Source organism: Carassius gibelio, chromosome B5 (assembly GCF_023724105.1).
Source record: "Carassius gibelio isolate Cgi1373 ecotype wild population from Czech Republic chromosome B5, carGib1.2-hapl.c, whole genome shotgun sequence".
NCBI classification, from domain to species: domain Eukaryota; kingdom Metazoa; phylum Chordata; class Actinopteri; order Cypriniformes; family Cyprinidae; genus Carassius; species Carassius gibelio.
In genome coordinates, this window is record NC_068400.1 from 41546906 (window position 1) to 41562076 (window position 15171).

At 38.4% G+C, this 15171-nt stretch overlaps 1 protein-coding gene across 15 annotated transcripts in view; it reads right to left on the minus strand.

The window, feature by feature from the left end:
• The window catches only part of LOC127958845 (autism susceptibility gene 2 protein homolog), a 249998-nt gene that overhangs the window by 187777 nt on the left and 47050 nt on the right, over positions 1-15171 (minus strand). For all 15 annotated transcript variants that reach the window (XM_052557862.1, XM_052557864.1, XM_052557871.1 and 12 more), the window contains exon 2: positions 11915-12100. In XM_052557862.1, coding sequence (XP_052413822.1) covers positions 11915-12100 — 186 coding nt within the window. The remainder of the gene's footprint in view (positions 1-11914; positions 12101-15171) is intronic.

Consider the following 15171-nt stretch of genomic DNA (forward strand, 5'->3'; position numbering starts at 1 on the left):
GTCATAACAATAAAAAAATAAATACAATTATATATCCTATACTATACGACTACTACTACTACTACTAAGATGAAAACAAAATAATTTCTAAAAAGTAAAACAAAGAAAAACAAAAAGCAAAGAAAAAACTAAAAGACAAGAGTTTAACAAAGTGCACAAAAGTACAGCCAATAAATAAATAGCCACTTTAGTTCAATTTTTTTGTAAAAAAAAAAAAAAAAAACTTCATTAAATATTGAATACCATGGCATTAACATTACTGTACTGCAATGCACATTACTTTTTGTAAAGGATATTTTAATTATGATTTTACTGAAGATGGAAATCATGAATACCATGGCAATGACTGTGTGTCTACACAAAAAAAGTGCAATTATTATTATTTAACCTACTTTTGCAGGAGATTGCGAGCAGTAATCTTGACAGTGGTGCATTAGGAGGACTAACAGGCAACAGAAGCTTGAGGATGTAGGGAGGAAACCCACCGTGTGTTTGTGTTCGTGCCTAACTGGGCCATGATCTTGACCTCGGGTCACACTATATTCTCTGAGCAGCTCAAGTGCAGTCGCCTCACACTCTCAAAGCAATGATGTCAGCTAAACGGAAGCGGAAAAACTCTGTCTGGAGATTCTCAAAACCTAATTTATTGCCTCTTCATCTATTACGATAACAGTGGGGTCTGTTTTCCTTTTCCTGGGCTTATGCTTTCATGCGCGCACACACACACACACACAGGTTAAGTGACCCTGTTACTGAGGCCAGACCACACACTTGTTCTCTGGCTCAGTGAAGTTTGATCTGTCATCATGACTATTGTGGCCTGCTCTGGACGTGCTCCCTCTGGCCTGGAAGACACTAATGAAAACTAGCCAAAACAAATGGGAAAGAGCAGCGTGTGTGTGCATACATCTGCTGGTTTGCATAAACTGATGTCAATGGGGGAAAACCTACTTTGACACCGACTTTAGCGACCTGTGCTAGCAGCCCTACCATGATTTATTAAGCAACCCTTGCCTTCCTGTTTCCAAATCGTTGTTTACTGCTGTAGAAGCACGTCATCACAAACAATCCCGGGTTCATTTCCAATACTACTAATCATATCTCTATCAAAGCATTTTGATAACTTATGCTATCTCGTTAATGGGATCAAAGAAAAGCTGTGGGATGCTAAGCTAACTCCTAATGCTAACAAGTGATTTTCCTAATAAACGATTAGGAAAAAAAGAACACTTCTGCTTTACTTACATTATTTTGTTACTGATAATACAAATAAACCTGTGACAAAAGTTGTGTAAAGTTTAAAAAACAGGCTATTGAGATTTGCTCTATAGTATATATGGCCACGTAAATTGCCATAGTGTTGGTTTCTAGCCTATAGCGGTCACTTAAGTCGCTTCAATCTGACTTTCTTGCAGCAAATCACCAGCGGTGTGAACAAACAGTTTGTGATTCCTACATAAAGAATCTCACAAGCTTCAATGGAAGAAAACTGCATGCATCTACATGTTTAAAATTATAAAATTTGCATGTAGTTCTGTAGATTATACTGAGTCTTCCTTGTTTGCCAATGTTTAACAAGCCTATTTCAATCAATTCACACCTAGATTTTCTTCCAGAAACGCTCACCGTGCTCACAGGAGGAGGCACTGCTGTGCCAGAGATCCCTCTTGAGATATTCCCCTCAGGCCCAGAGGAACAGGAGTCGTCTCCCAGGACACAAGCAGAGCTCCTTACTGAAAATACATGTCTGGGGAGAATGGAAATGCACGGGAAGGTCGTCTCTTTCCATTCATCTCTGTCCTCCGTGTCAGCCACTGAGCCAGCACTTCAGCAATATTTTGCAGAGAGCGAGAGGAGGAAACACAGTTTCCCAGCTTTCCATCACTCCAGAGACGATGGGTGGATGTCTCATACTGGCATTTGGAGGATAAAGTGTCCCCTTCTCCCGAGAATCATCCGTCACTGACGTTCTTGATGGAACACAGGAAACAGATCGACTTTCTCCTTAACGGCGATCAATCCCAAACCTGTCCAGCTCTCAGAGGGAACATTTACAGCAGGCAGTAAAGAAGGCCTTTGGGGCCCAATTGCATCCAGTAATCCTGCTAAGTGAGCTATATTTCCCTCCTTCTAGTCTGCTATTAGACAGGCCAGGTTCATAAATACTGCAGTTAATCTGGAAGCCACAACCTCAGCCTGAGGAGGTCATATGAGAGGAGCACAAAGATGTGAAACCATCGCTGATGCTGAAGGGTCACACTACTACATGACACGCAGTGGAAATCCCACTCTGTGATCCATTAATGAGGTCTGATTTGGGAAAGAATCGTGAACATCTTACGTGCAATACAGAATAATACACGCAGCTCATAAGATTTGCTTTCTGAAGAAGCAAGAGCATTGCACAACTTTATAAACTGCCCATTTCGTTTTCCATAAAAAACAGCAATATACACGGTCATGCAAATTCCATCATAAATAATCTCACTAGAAACACTATGAAACAAAACAGCAAAAAAATAAATAAATAATTTTTTTTTTGATGAAAACCAGTACCATAGGAGAACCTGACCATATGCTTTATTAACTGTATGAGAACACAGTAAAAGTCTTTTTTTTTTTTTTTGTTAACAGTTGATCCCTGCGTGAATTTATAATTTTGTGTTCAACTTGTTTGTACAGCAATAATATGATATTGAAATTTCAGTTTGGAGAATAGATTCTTAATTCTATATCTAATTTCAATACACAATTCTAATTTAATGATAAGTGTTTGAACTATATTAATTATTCACACTACTATACAGTTCTTTTTATTTAATATACTGCACTGGTTACAATAAAATGTACACTGCCTTTCAAAATGTTGTGGTCAGTATGATTTTTTTTTTTTTTTTTTTTTATACAGCAAGGATGCATTAAACTTTTCAATAGTGACAGTAAAGTCAAATAAAAAGTGTTCTTTTAACCTCTGCACGCATTTAAAAATGCATTACTGTTTAAAATATTAAGCAGCACAACTATGTTTAATAGTGAGAATAAGAAATGTTTCTTAAACCAGCATATTACATTTAAAATGTACAAATTTTATATATTTTTTATATCATTGGAGCCTCCCTTGGTAAGCATAAGAGATTTCTTTCAAAAACATACAAAAGCCCCATCTTACCAACACTAAACTTCTGAGCAGTAGTGTGCATTCAGCAAAAAAAAAAAAACACAAGTTTCATTTATCCACTAGATATATAGAGGGCCATTCGATATGAGAAACAAAGACCTGCCAGTAAAAGATAAAATAGAGGAACTCCTCTTTGTGTGTATCTTGTGTGTTTTATGTGCTACTGGCAACTGCTGTATAGATTCTGACAGCCAAGAGGGCGCACATCTACCTGTTCTGTTTCAGCCATAACCTATCCTTCCCCACTCTTTCATTTGGGAAATCGTACATCAAAATTGTCTCCCACAGGCGTAAGCGCTCCTCGGGCGATCTTCCCTCATATCTACCAGAAGGCCAGCACTCTTTATCAAGCCATCAAGGCCAGAGGTCAAGGACTTCATCCCCCACAATGCTTTTCACCTGGAGGCAGGCTGTCAAGAGGAGCCTGACACCGAGGCCAACTGCTCGTGCTCAGTGGCAGGCCAATGGGGAGAGGTCTTGGGCTCGGTGTCCATGGAAACACCGCTAGGTTTCTGCTTCTCGCTCTTTCACAGTTTCTTGAAATGCATCGCAGGAGCTCAGGCAAAGGTGCGTGTCTCATGCGGCATATTTAACTCTGCAAAGTGCAAATAAAAAAGTAGCTGATGAGAGATTCTAAACCAAAGCCAACAGATGGCCAACATAGGCACAGATAATGAAATTAAAGCAAATTAACTCGATGCACTGAAGCAGTGAGGTGAGGCACTGACGCTATGAACTGATAGATAAACACTGTAAACAAGCAATACGGTGGTCTATTAATCAACGCTACACAAAGACATAAAGTGTCCTCCTCACTAAGGTCATCAGAGCCATAACACGTAAAGGACTCTTCACACTGGCACTGATTTGAGAAGAGCACCCGCTGTATGCAAATGAGCAGCGACCAGATGCAGCATCTACTGTACAATGGGAAAGCTGACAGCAACGTAAAATTCATTTATTTATAAAGCACATTTAAATGTAACTGTTGCGCAGAGTGATTCACAAAAGATAAGGATAAAAAAAAAAATAATAATTATAATAATGATAAAAAATGGCAGGGTTGAAATGAGAATTTAGAAATGATTTGGGAATACCTTGGGGAAAATAAAAAGCTTCAATTTCTGAATTTGAATTGAGGTAGCAAACAGAATAAAGATCATTTCATAACCCTAGGACTGTGCTGAAAATCTTGCAAACTCAGGATTGTTCCCATTCAAAAACTCTCTGTGGATAACTTATTATATATTGGTATCACTTTTATTTTTTTTTTCCTCAATGAAACAGGTTTGTATTGCTTTTTGGAGCTGATCTAAATTTGTTAATTGACCTGAGCTTATGCACCTCAGTTTTTGAGTAAAAAATAAATAAATAAATAAAAATAAAACCTTAAGTTGATAAAAAAAAGACAGAATGCAACATTCTGTAATAATATAGAAATGTTTTTTTATTATTATTATTTTTCTTTGGTATGTTGTTATACTTTGTGTAAGCAAATTGATCAAGTTTCAGTGCAATGCCATAGAAAATTCTCCCTGGGTCAGAACCAGAACACAACATGGGGGTGGAAAAATACATACAAATCATTATTAATTAAAAAATATGAAAGTTAAGAAAGTATGTTGTTAAAACATTCCAAAATAAATAAATAAATAATGCATGCTTACAACTACAAGCAACCAACCCCAGCGATAGCACTTTATAGCTCAAATCTTCCAGTTATTATTATAGCTTTAAAACACAGTCCACTATACTGGCTGCAGCTATAAACTGGTATCTACCATCATATCATTTGAATTCATTATTATAATTATAACCACACTGGTTTGTAGCTTATGTGTTGACAAGTATGGTGGATAATATCCCTGCAATTTCTCAGTCTCATTTATGATGACTGGAATACACTACACTCATCATGTTTGGTTGACAAAAATAAATAAATAAATCAAATGTGCTCAAATTCATCTGCAATTCCCTATGCGCAAAAAGCCTGCAAAGAAAAATATATAAAAAAGAAAAGTTACATTGATATGTGCATAATACATTAACTCGGTTTCGTTAATAAACTAATAATGAGCTACAAATTGACACATAATTATGCATTTCCCTTTTTAATTAAGAGAGAGAGACGCTAGTCTATATCAAAATCGAAAAAAAAAATCTTATCAGGGAGAGAGCAAGAAATACTGTGAGAAGAAAAAAGAGAGAGAGAAGTGAAGCATAAAGAGTGTGATGTTCCCTTTGACAGCGCAGCCGTGCTCGTTAAACCTTTTCTTTATCTCTTAACAATCGCTCTAATTATGTTCATTGAAGGGGGCCAATTAATCCTGCATTGTCAGAGCCTGCGGCTAAGTGTTTCTCCCACATCCAGAGGAATCTGCAATTAGCACAGCCAAATTTATTTAGTGACACTTCTCGGCTTTTGACTCCCTCCAATTATCCCTAATCAATGCTGCTGAGTGCTGGAGGGGGAGCAGGCAGGTCGCCCTCACTCGCCGAGCGAGGAACAAGTACAGTGAGCCCTCGGCCTCCGAAGACCAGACGTGTCAGAGGAGCCATGACATGAGAGACGATTCCTCGCTCGATTAGCTGCATCACCGGCCAAAGCAGATCCATAGACAACGGTGAATCACGTCACCTATTTTACATGGAAATTATACTTGCATTGAATTTGCATTGAGAAAAGAAGAAATCATGATTTGATCTGCTGAAGACAGAAAAGGGAGGATGGAGAGCTTGGTGTTAAAGCACTCAAATGAACTATACTTGCGTATACAGACTAGCATTTCATTTTTGTTGTTGTTGAAAGAAGTCTCTAATGCTCACCAAAGCTACATTTTAAAAATACAGAATACTGGAAACATTTTGCAATTGAAATGACGCGTTTCTATTTTATTCTACTTGTGTATAACATTGTATTTCTGCGATGCCGAGCTGAATTTTCAGCATCATGCTCAAGATTTATTTCTTATTATTATCAATGATGAAAAAACATGTGGTGCTTAATATTTTTTTTTTGGGGGGGGGGGGATGTGATTTATATACATAATGTAACTTTAATACATTGCTCCAGGATTCTTTAATACATAGAAAAGCCCCTGACATTTATTTTTAAATCACCCCATAGTGGCCCGCTCTCAACAATTATCAACAATAATATCATGGTCAATAAAACTAAATGCATTTGAATTATGATGACAAGGTGTATAAAACTGTAACAAATGACTCAAAACTCAGAAAATACCTGTTTATTTTTGTCAGTTGATGTCATTGCTATAGATTGCATGTGTCTTAAACTCAACTTTTACTGGAGAATGTGAGTTGGACCGGTATCTTCACAGTCTTATTCATAAATCTGTTGAAAGCCAAGTAGTTTTTTTTTTTAGTAGAAGTAGAAGAACTCACTTTAACAGTAAACAGTGTTTAATTTAGTCCTATTTACATACTGAATATTTACATACCTGAAATACCTGAAATATTATGTGGTACACTGTTTATATCCATTTATTTCTTTAAATATCTGTCTTGTAAAAAACTCACTGTAGCTTTCATATAATGGTTCATGATGAATGCATATCAAGTGTGTTGTGAAACCTTCCTGCATGTACTGTATAATACAAAATTTTGACACTTTTGTACTACCCTAAAACATCACCACAGACGAAAGCTGTGTTTGAAAGGCAGCTAGTGTTTTGGAATGTACACCTATCACACAAACACTCATGCGCTACACACACACACACACACACACACACACACACACACAAATGCACAAATCAGAAAAGGGTCACCTTTAAACACGCCAGCATCTAAAACTCAACTTAACAGTGACAGACCCTAAGAGAGCTGCAAAACAAGACAACAAATCTATTCAGTGATCTCCTGGCATGAACCACACACACACACACACGCACACACACGCACACACACACACACACACACACACACACACACACAGACGGATTAACACATGCAGCTCAATACACACACACACACATCCACGCATCCATCCACTCACACATATCCAACATGTCGCCTTCGCCTCAGATGAGGTCTTACCACATATTTAACACTTTAACCCAAATCTATATCCCTTCCTCCCACCTCCTCCTCCCGTCTGGCAATCGTGCCGCCACACACGCCGCTTCTTGCTCTCTCGGTAATCAGCTTAGCTGCAGCCTGCTCGCTTGGCCGCCATTGCTAGTTGGACAAAACCACAATGCGAAGCTCCCACCAGAGCCGGGCCTAACCTTCCAGCATTCACAGTATGCCAAGGGGCCTTCGTCACCGCCTCGGCCCCATCTGGGGGCTCTTTCCCCTGGGACAGAAGCAGCGATACGCCCCCTCTGCCCGGTGAACCTCCGGGGAGCTCTGGAGCTATTGTTTGTGGGCTATCAGTCTGCGGCCCTTTTGTTCGGCAAATGACAGATGCCACATTGTTTGACATGTACACGACACGCTTCGGAGGCTGGCGAGAGGGGAGGAGATAGAGGACGGGAAGAAAAGAGAAGGGGAGGAGAGAGGGAAAGGGCAGGGCAGTTGTCAAAGCAGCCGTAATCCCCTTCAGCCCATCTATTGTCCCTCGAGCTCATAAAAGTGACATCACACTCAGGTCCGGATGAACACGCGTGAACACACACCTTTACAATTTCCCCTCACTGAATCTGCATTTCCATGCACATTCTAAAAAATAAACAGCAATTTAACATTTATCTAAAACTGCATTCTTATTAGTTTTTCTGAAGACAACGTGTGCTTGTTGACTAGCTGAGTGCTAGATTTCCTTACACAAAAGGACACCACCATTTCCTGCTTCTGCAGTACACTGATTCCTAACGTGAAGACACAGTGCCCCCTAGTGGCCCAAAAACACTACCAGACCCTTAAAAGACTGAAAGATGTTCATATACTACCCTTCCCACACATTTCACATATGCACTTCCTGTCCTCAGCAGCAGGGTGCAGTGCTGTACAACACACACACTGGCCAAAAGCACACACTAAGCAAAACATAGAAGTCTCTGGTAAGGAACAGACAGAAGGTGCTGATGGTTTGGCATTTCTGTGTTATGTAAGGGTGGGCTGTAGGAAATTGACCCCAGATCAGTGCTTATGAGCAGGTTAAGCTTCATGGAATGAGTTTAATCTGATTGGTTTAAAGTGATAATCATCTTAAATGCATCTGAAAGCAGCTTTACTAGGTCAAAGGAACACAACTCAGAAGGAACGTGAAACCTTAAGACACACACACACACACACACACACACACACATAAGCTGGCTGGTAACCCAGTCTGTCAGAGCGGGTCTCACAACACTGTCGGTTTTCTTACCCCTAAGTGGGCCTGTCAAAACAAACATAACAATGACAAAAGAGCAGAGAGAGAGAGAGAGAGAGAGAGAGAGCGCAGAGACAGAGAGAGAGAGAGAGAGAGAGAGAGAGAGAGAGAGAGGAAGAGAGAGACAGAGAGAGAGAGAGAGAGAGAGAACAGAGACAGAGAGAGAGCAGAGACAGAGACAAAGAGAGAGAGAGAGACAAAGAGAGAGAGAGAGAGAACAAGGTTTTTTTAAAACAATTGTAAATAATGTAATAATTCTATTATTATTACAAGGAAAGCATTTGTAATATGCAATATGTATGTGCACATGCATGCATTTTAATAAAATAGTTCAAATGAGTATTAAATTATAATGGTAAATTGTATTTTTCTACACCTCTGCACACTTTAATAAGGTGAGGCGACACTGAATTTAACACAAATGAGAAGAGACAGACTCATAGTCTTTACTATGGCAGGCACTATATACAGATGTCCTATATCACATATTTATATCTCTATCCCTTGCCTGGTTTTCATTATTGTCACAAATTAAATCTAGAGCGATCCATGCTATTTTTTTCCCACTATAATACACACACAGAAACACCAAGTCTCAGTTCAGCATAACACACATGCATCAAACCTGCTAAAGGAATGGAAGTGTAAAGAACAGGACGAAAGTGCACTCAGCATGCCAACCCTAACCTCTTTATTCAGCGGTTCATCTACAGACGACTTTTCACACTTCGGTCTTCTGCATTTCTCAGCGCTCGTTCTGTTGCGTAACTATGAGAAATCATCTCATATCAGACTGAGCAGTGCGCAGTACTTCAAATATGCAGACTTCTCCTTTCTCAGACTCCATCCGTCATAGTTTCTGGTTGGTGAATACAGGCCGGGCGGCTAATTCACAACCTAGCAAGTTCTGGGCAAACCCCTATCGTCAGACATCTGAGCCTGGGTGAAATTACAGCTCACGCTTTCAGTCTCTCAGCTGCTATTAGACAAAGTGAGCGTTTGGAGAATGTGTCACATTCTGTAGGACATCAATCGTAAAGGGGGCTGTGCAATATTAAACCAATCTCGGCTTAACGAGCTAATCAACCTGGTACAAAAATCAGTCCCAAATATGAGAGCTGTGCATTGCTGTGTGTGCATTCAAGGTTATTCTCAATTTTCTGTGCACTACTCTGGGATGTTCTGTCAATAGTAATGTGCAGTAAGTGAAGTATCTTTCAAGCTCATATGAAGCAGAGCAACCGTGTGTTTCTCTCTTTAAAGTTTGAGAGGCATTGATTCATGTTTGTTTCAGCCTCAGATCACAATGCGCTAGTAGTTTCTTCATGCACTATTCAATATCTACATGCAAATCAATAAACTGAGAAAATACATCTTTGAGATATATATATATATATATAAAAATTAAATACTACTGCACACCTGAATAAAAGGAGTTTTTCACGTCCAGCCTTTACAGACAATTACATACCACTCATAAATTATTAAATGCAAAATTAATAATAGTTATTAAGGTTGATGTGGTTTGGAAATATCTTCAGAATATCTATGTGCATAATAATTATGCATGCGGTGTATTACGCCTTGTTTTCAGAGATTGCATCTTTAATATCTCATGCAGTGTTGCTTCACATCTTGTTCAATGTTTTATTGAATTGTATTAAAATACACCACTCATTAAGAATAAGATATTCAGAAATCATTCTATGAGCAATTATTCATTTTTTTTTTTTTTAAATAACAAGGCCTGAGAAAACCTAGTTAAAGTTGGGGAAAACATATAATTTTATCATATTGCAAACGAAGTGTGCTATTATGTTGCACAACTCATGTTTCTTTTTTTTGTGAAAGAATCAACCTACAAATGGCTTACTTCTAGTTGTCTCTGCAGAAAAGAAAAATGACACACTTTAGCTTTAAGAAGATTGTGTAACGTTACACACTTGTATCTAATCTGATTTGCCCTTTAGCTGGTGCTTTTGTAACTCAAGCAGAAGCTTCCAGTAATTACAGAGAGGACGGAGTAACTCGAGGTTAAGTGTCTAAGACTCGATGGCAATACTTCACAGATCACCGAGAGAAAAAGTTGATATTTAAATGCTTTGATGAATCTGCGTTTAAGTGTGATCACGGGCTGTTCAGAGACAGAAATCAAGCCGAGCTGTGCATCAAAACCCCGACACGCTGATCAGAGACGTGCTGTGTGTGTCTCTCTGCATCTCACAACACACAACACACAGTCCAGATGGCTGCTTTGTGGAGCGCCTTCCGCTCTGCAATTACAGCGGTATGAAAGTGGGTTTCTATTTTCCCCATTATTTCTGATCAGAGAGGGAAACGGAGCTGCCAGCGGGTGTATGAGTGTCTGATAGACGCCCACACGGGCTTTAAACACGCTGCCAGTGAGAGTGAACGCACAAAGGCCTGTGATCAGACAGAGACCCCACCTGGAGAGAAGATGCTTTATATGCATTGGGCTGCAGTGATGGAGAAGTCTTTTCTCAATTAGAGGAAAAAAGACCAAAAGTGACCTCAAGAAATAGAACTTTCAATAAATCACAATCAGTTCTGGGATATGTGAAATAATCTGAGCACAACGAAACCACATGACTTGCCAATACACGACCGAAATATTTGAATTAAATATTTTGAAAATGTACTGTATTTGAAGAAATCCCACCAAAACAACTACATGTACATCATAATAAGATCAAAAAATGTCTACAAACGTGTGAAAACTCAATTGAATATAATCAAAACCCACTTGACTTTCCACTTACACAAGAATAATAAAAAATAAATAAAAACGGCATTCTAGGTGCAATGCTGAAACACAGCACACCGGAGCGTCAGACAGCTGTGCTCAAATGATTCAACTCTGTGCTCTGGCTGTTTGACATCTGGACAAAGAACTTGTTATCCCAATTCACAAGAGTGGAGAATAACTGGGGAAGTTATTTAGCAGTAAAACTGTAAAATTCCCTAACGAACCGAGACCAAGTCAGACTGGCTTCCTTTCAAATCACAGAACTACAAACCACAATTACACCCTACACACCCAATCAATAAACGCATAAAACAGACCAAAAATAGAAAACTAAATATGTGCATGCTTTGTTGATTGAGTGACATTTTCCGATCCCATTTTCTCTGTTTCAAACCTCCTCATCTTGTTCTGTCTGTACTATAACGATCAAGAAAAGCTACAAATAAACCAAAACAAGAAAGAGAGAAAATGGATACAGGAAGCCAGAGATGGTTATATTTGTTGTTCTTGGTCATTAACAGCATGCTGTGACGCCACATCAATCCGGTCAACACTCAGGAACAGGTATAAGATCACCTGGGTTTTGAGCATCAAGCTATCACTTATCCTGCATAAGAGATGAGAGACTCACTCGTTTGCTCTTCTTGGAGTAGGTGTTCTTCAGCAGACGATCTTTCACCCGCTCCTGATCTCGCCCCATGCCGCCGAAACCGTTCTCGTCTATGTCAGGGGTCACGTTCTCCTCGTCCTCCTCCTGCTGTTTGACTACGACCTCCTCCCATTTCTTCTTTTCCATTTTAACCGAAATATTCTTGTTCTGATGGGGGGAAAAGAACAGGACAGAATTATTATTCTGCAGGTGAGAGGTTCACGATATCAGTTCAGTTACTGCAAAACACGCGTATACACACACACAACGTCAAATACCTTCGAAAGAATCGGAAGAAGAAAGAAAAAGGAAGAGACGAGAGAACGGATAGGAGTGGGAGAAAAAGCACAAAGTAGCAGAAAGGTAAGAAAAATGGGAAGAGGAAAAATAAATGGAAAAGAAAGAAAGGGATTGGAGTTGACAGAGGTGGAAAGGAGTAGGAAAGGAAAGGAAAGGAAGCAAAATAATTAGAGGAAAGGAGGAACAAGAAGGAAAGAAATGAGGAAGAAAAGAAAATGGAAATGTTTGGAAGGAGGAGGAAAGGCACAGTAGAGGAGCAAGCAGAAAGGAAAGGATGAAAAGGAAGCAGAAGAGGAAAACAAAAAGTAAATGAAGAGAAAAATGGAGAAATCGAGAAAAGAAAATGGAAAGGATTAGAAAAAGAAACAAGAAAAACAGTTCCCATAGCCCTGCATCTGTTTCATGTTTCTGCATGAAAACTCTTCCAGTAAAAGTCTGATATCATTCTCTGTTTCTACTCAATTATTGTGTGATTAAAACGAAACCCGACAAGAAAATCAAGCAGAGAAATACAGTACAGCTCTGAAAACATGACCTTGCCTGTTTAAATGAACTTCAGCTATTTACAGTTGGACAAACACACGGGTTCACAAAGGCCAACTCGCATCAAGTCAAAAAGCACTGCAAGATATCCAAACAAATCAAGTGAACCCTAATAGGAGTCAGACTCTGTGTGTACTCTATACACTCTTAAAGATTCTGAATCAATATAGCACTCTATACTTCCATATTGTTGTTTTGTTACACTGGGTTTTTGGGGCATATGTTTACACTGAAACATCAGCAATTGAAACTGAATAGATTCAAAAACACATAGAATGAATGATTTATGTTTTAGATAACCAGAACATGCACTTCTGTCTTTATCTCGGCCTCTGTAGGTTAATATTATTCACCAGGACATGCAATTCAATCAGGCTTTTATTTTTATTTTTATAGTCTCCTTCATCAGACTCCGGACATCCAGAGGACACAACGTCTGAAATAGGAAAGCTTGGAGATCTGGGCACTATAACAATAAAAATATGTTTATATTACAGTAAAATTTTACATAGTTATAGGTGGGCAGGGCTACTTTGCTATTTACCCATGAGAAGTAATGCCAATGCACAATGATTAAATTATTATTTACTTATGAATAATCTTATATTTTGGTTTCCATCCATTAATTAAAAATATATAATAATAAATAAATAAATGGAATGAAATAAAGTAAATTAATTAAAACAAAACTATTCTTGAAAATAAAATAATATATTTTGAAAATATGTAATTTACTGGAATATCCAGTGATGATGATGATAAATATATTTAAATAGGCAAAGTATAAAACAATTTTCCCATTGAAATACTAAGAAAAATGACTATAACTTTGTTTGTATCAGTTCAGTTAACGCTAATGATCATGGGAATGATTTTGTGCTGTCATTTTTCTGGCTAGATACAGCAGAGCAAATATATGAGTAACATAGACTTATCTGATTTTTAAAGGCCATCACACTTTAAATAAAGCAAATAACAAGCTTCATTTAAGAAACCCATGTGTTAACATATTTATCTTTCACAAACAAAAAAAGGGCAAGGGCATTCTTACAGCCTTACAGTATCTGGAAAGATTGTGTTATTTTGATTCGCTGGTGAACGCCGGGTCATGAGGAGTAAATCAGAACAGCTCAGTCTGAACGACCACAAGACCTCAGAGAGCAAACACAAAAAAACACTGAGATCTGGTGGGAAAAGGAAAGGGTTTATTCCATTCCACTATACTCATCAAGAAACACGTCTTAAGATCTGGCAACCAGCTGACGCTCACCATCCACTGTTCCTCATTATCCACTACTGAAGCCAACATAACATAAAAAACAACAAACACATGCATGACAAGAGCGTGTGAGCGTGATACTGTAACAAGCACTTGAAATCAGCAGGGAATTACACCATAACAGAAATGAGTTTAAATCTCATAGAAAGAAAGAATAATGAAGAAGCCGTTCCTAAAGAATATATATCAGTAGTTTAGAGAAGTTAACCTAATCTGCCTTTAAGCAGCCACAGCAGGAGATGCCAAAGAGATGAAATATTGATCAGATGACACACTGGCTATCTCTGAATAAAAGAGAAGACCACGTGTGTTCAGGTCTTTTATTAGCAGTTTTAGCTGTTTTGACAATGTGGTTGTGGTGGCTTCATGGGAAATAATAATTGTGTCCTCATTTGTGTGCAGCATTCACAGACTTTACTCAAATAAGCATTAGAGCGCAATTTCATAAAAGCGCTGATGTGAGGGGGAACTTCTGCGGGAGATTTATCAACAATGTGCACATTAAAGAACATCTCATTTCCATAATGACCAGCGCAAACTACCGCCTGCTTCAAGACACGCTTTATGAATTATTCAAGTCTTCAGTGTCACACGATCCTTCGCTGCTCAAGAAACTGCTGGACTTATTATCATCAATATTGAAAACGGTTGTGTTGCCTAATATTTGTATGTAATGAATCCTGACATGTTTATTTCAGGACTAAGTTCAAAAGAACATTATTTAAGTGTAAAAAATGTGTGCGTCTATATATAAATGTAATTACTATACTGGTTGTACATGAAATGTACATCCTGTCACTTTGTGTAGTAGTCATGAAGTAGTAAATGCATTACATTAATTGCTGTGCTTTGAGAAGACATGATGCAAGTGCATGCATTTAACATAAACCTTAAGAAAAGCATCATCACAGTTCGTCTTACAACAAAGATGAAGATCATCTCATTTGTATGGCATCTGAGGTTTTCTCTGTGCCGTTGTGAATGAACTTTGCATCATCATAATTGCACTAAATATAAACCAGAGCATAAAAACTCAATGTTCAGAAAATGTTCTGCTCGAAGGAAAACTCTTCAAAGTGTTTTTTTGATAAAAGCAATAAATCACAAGACTGGTACT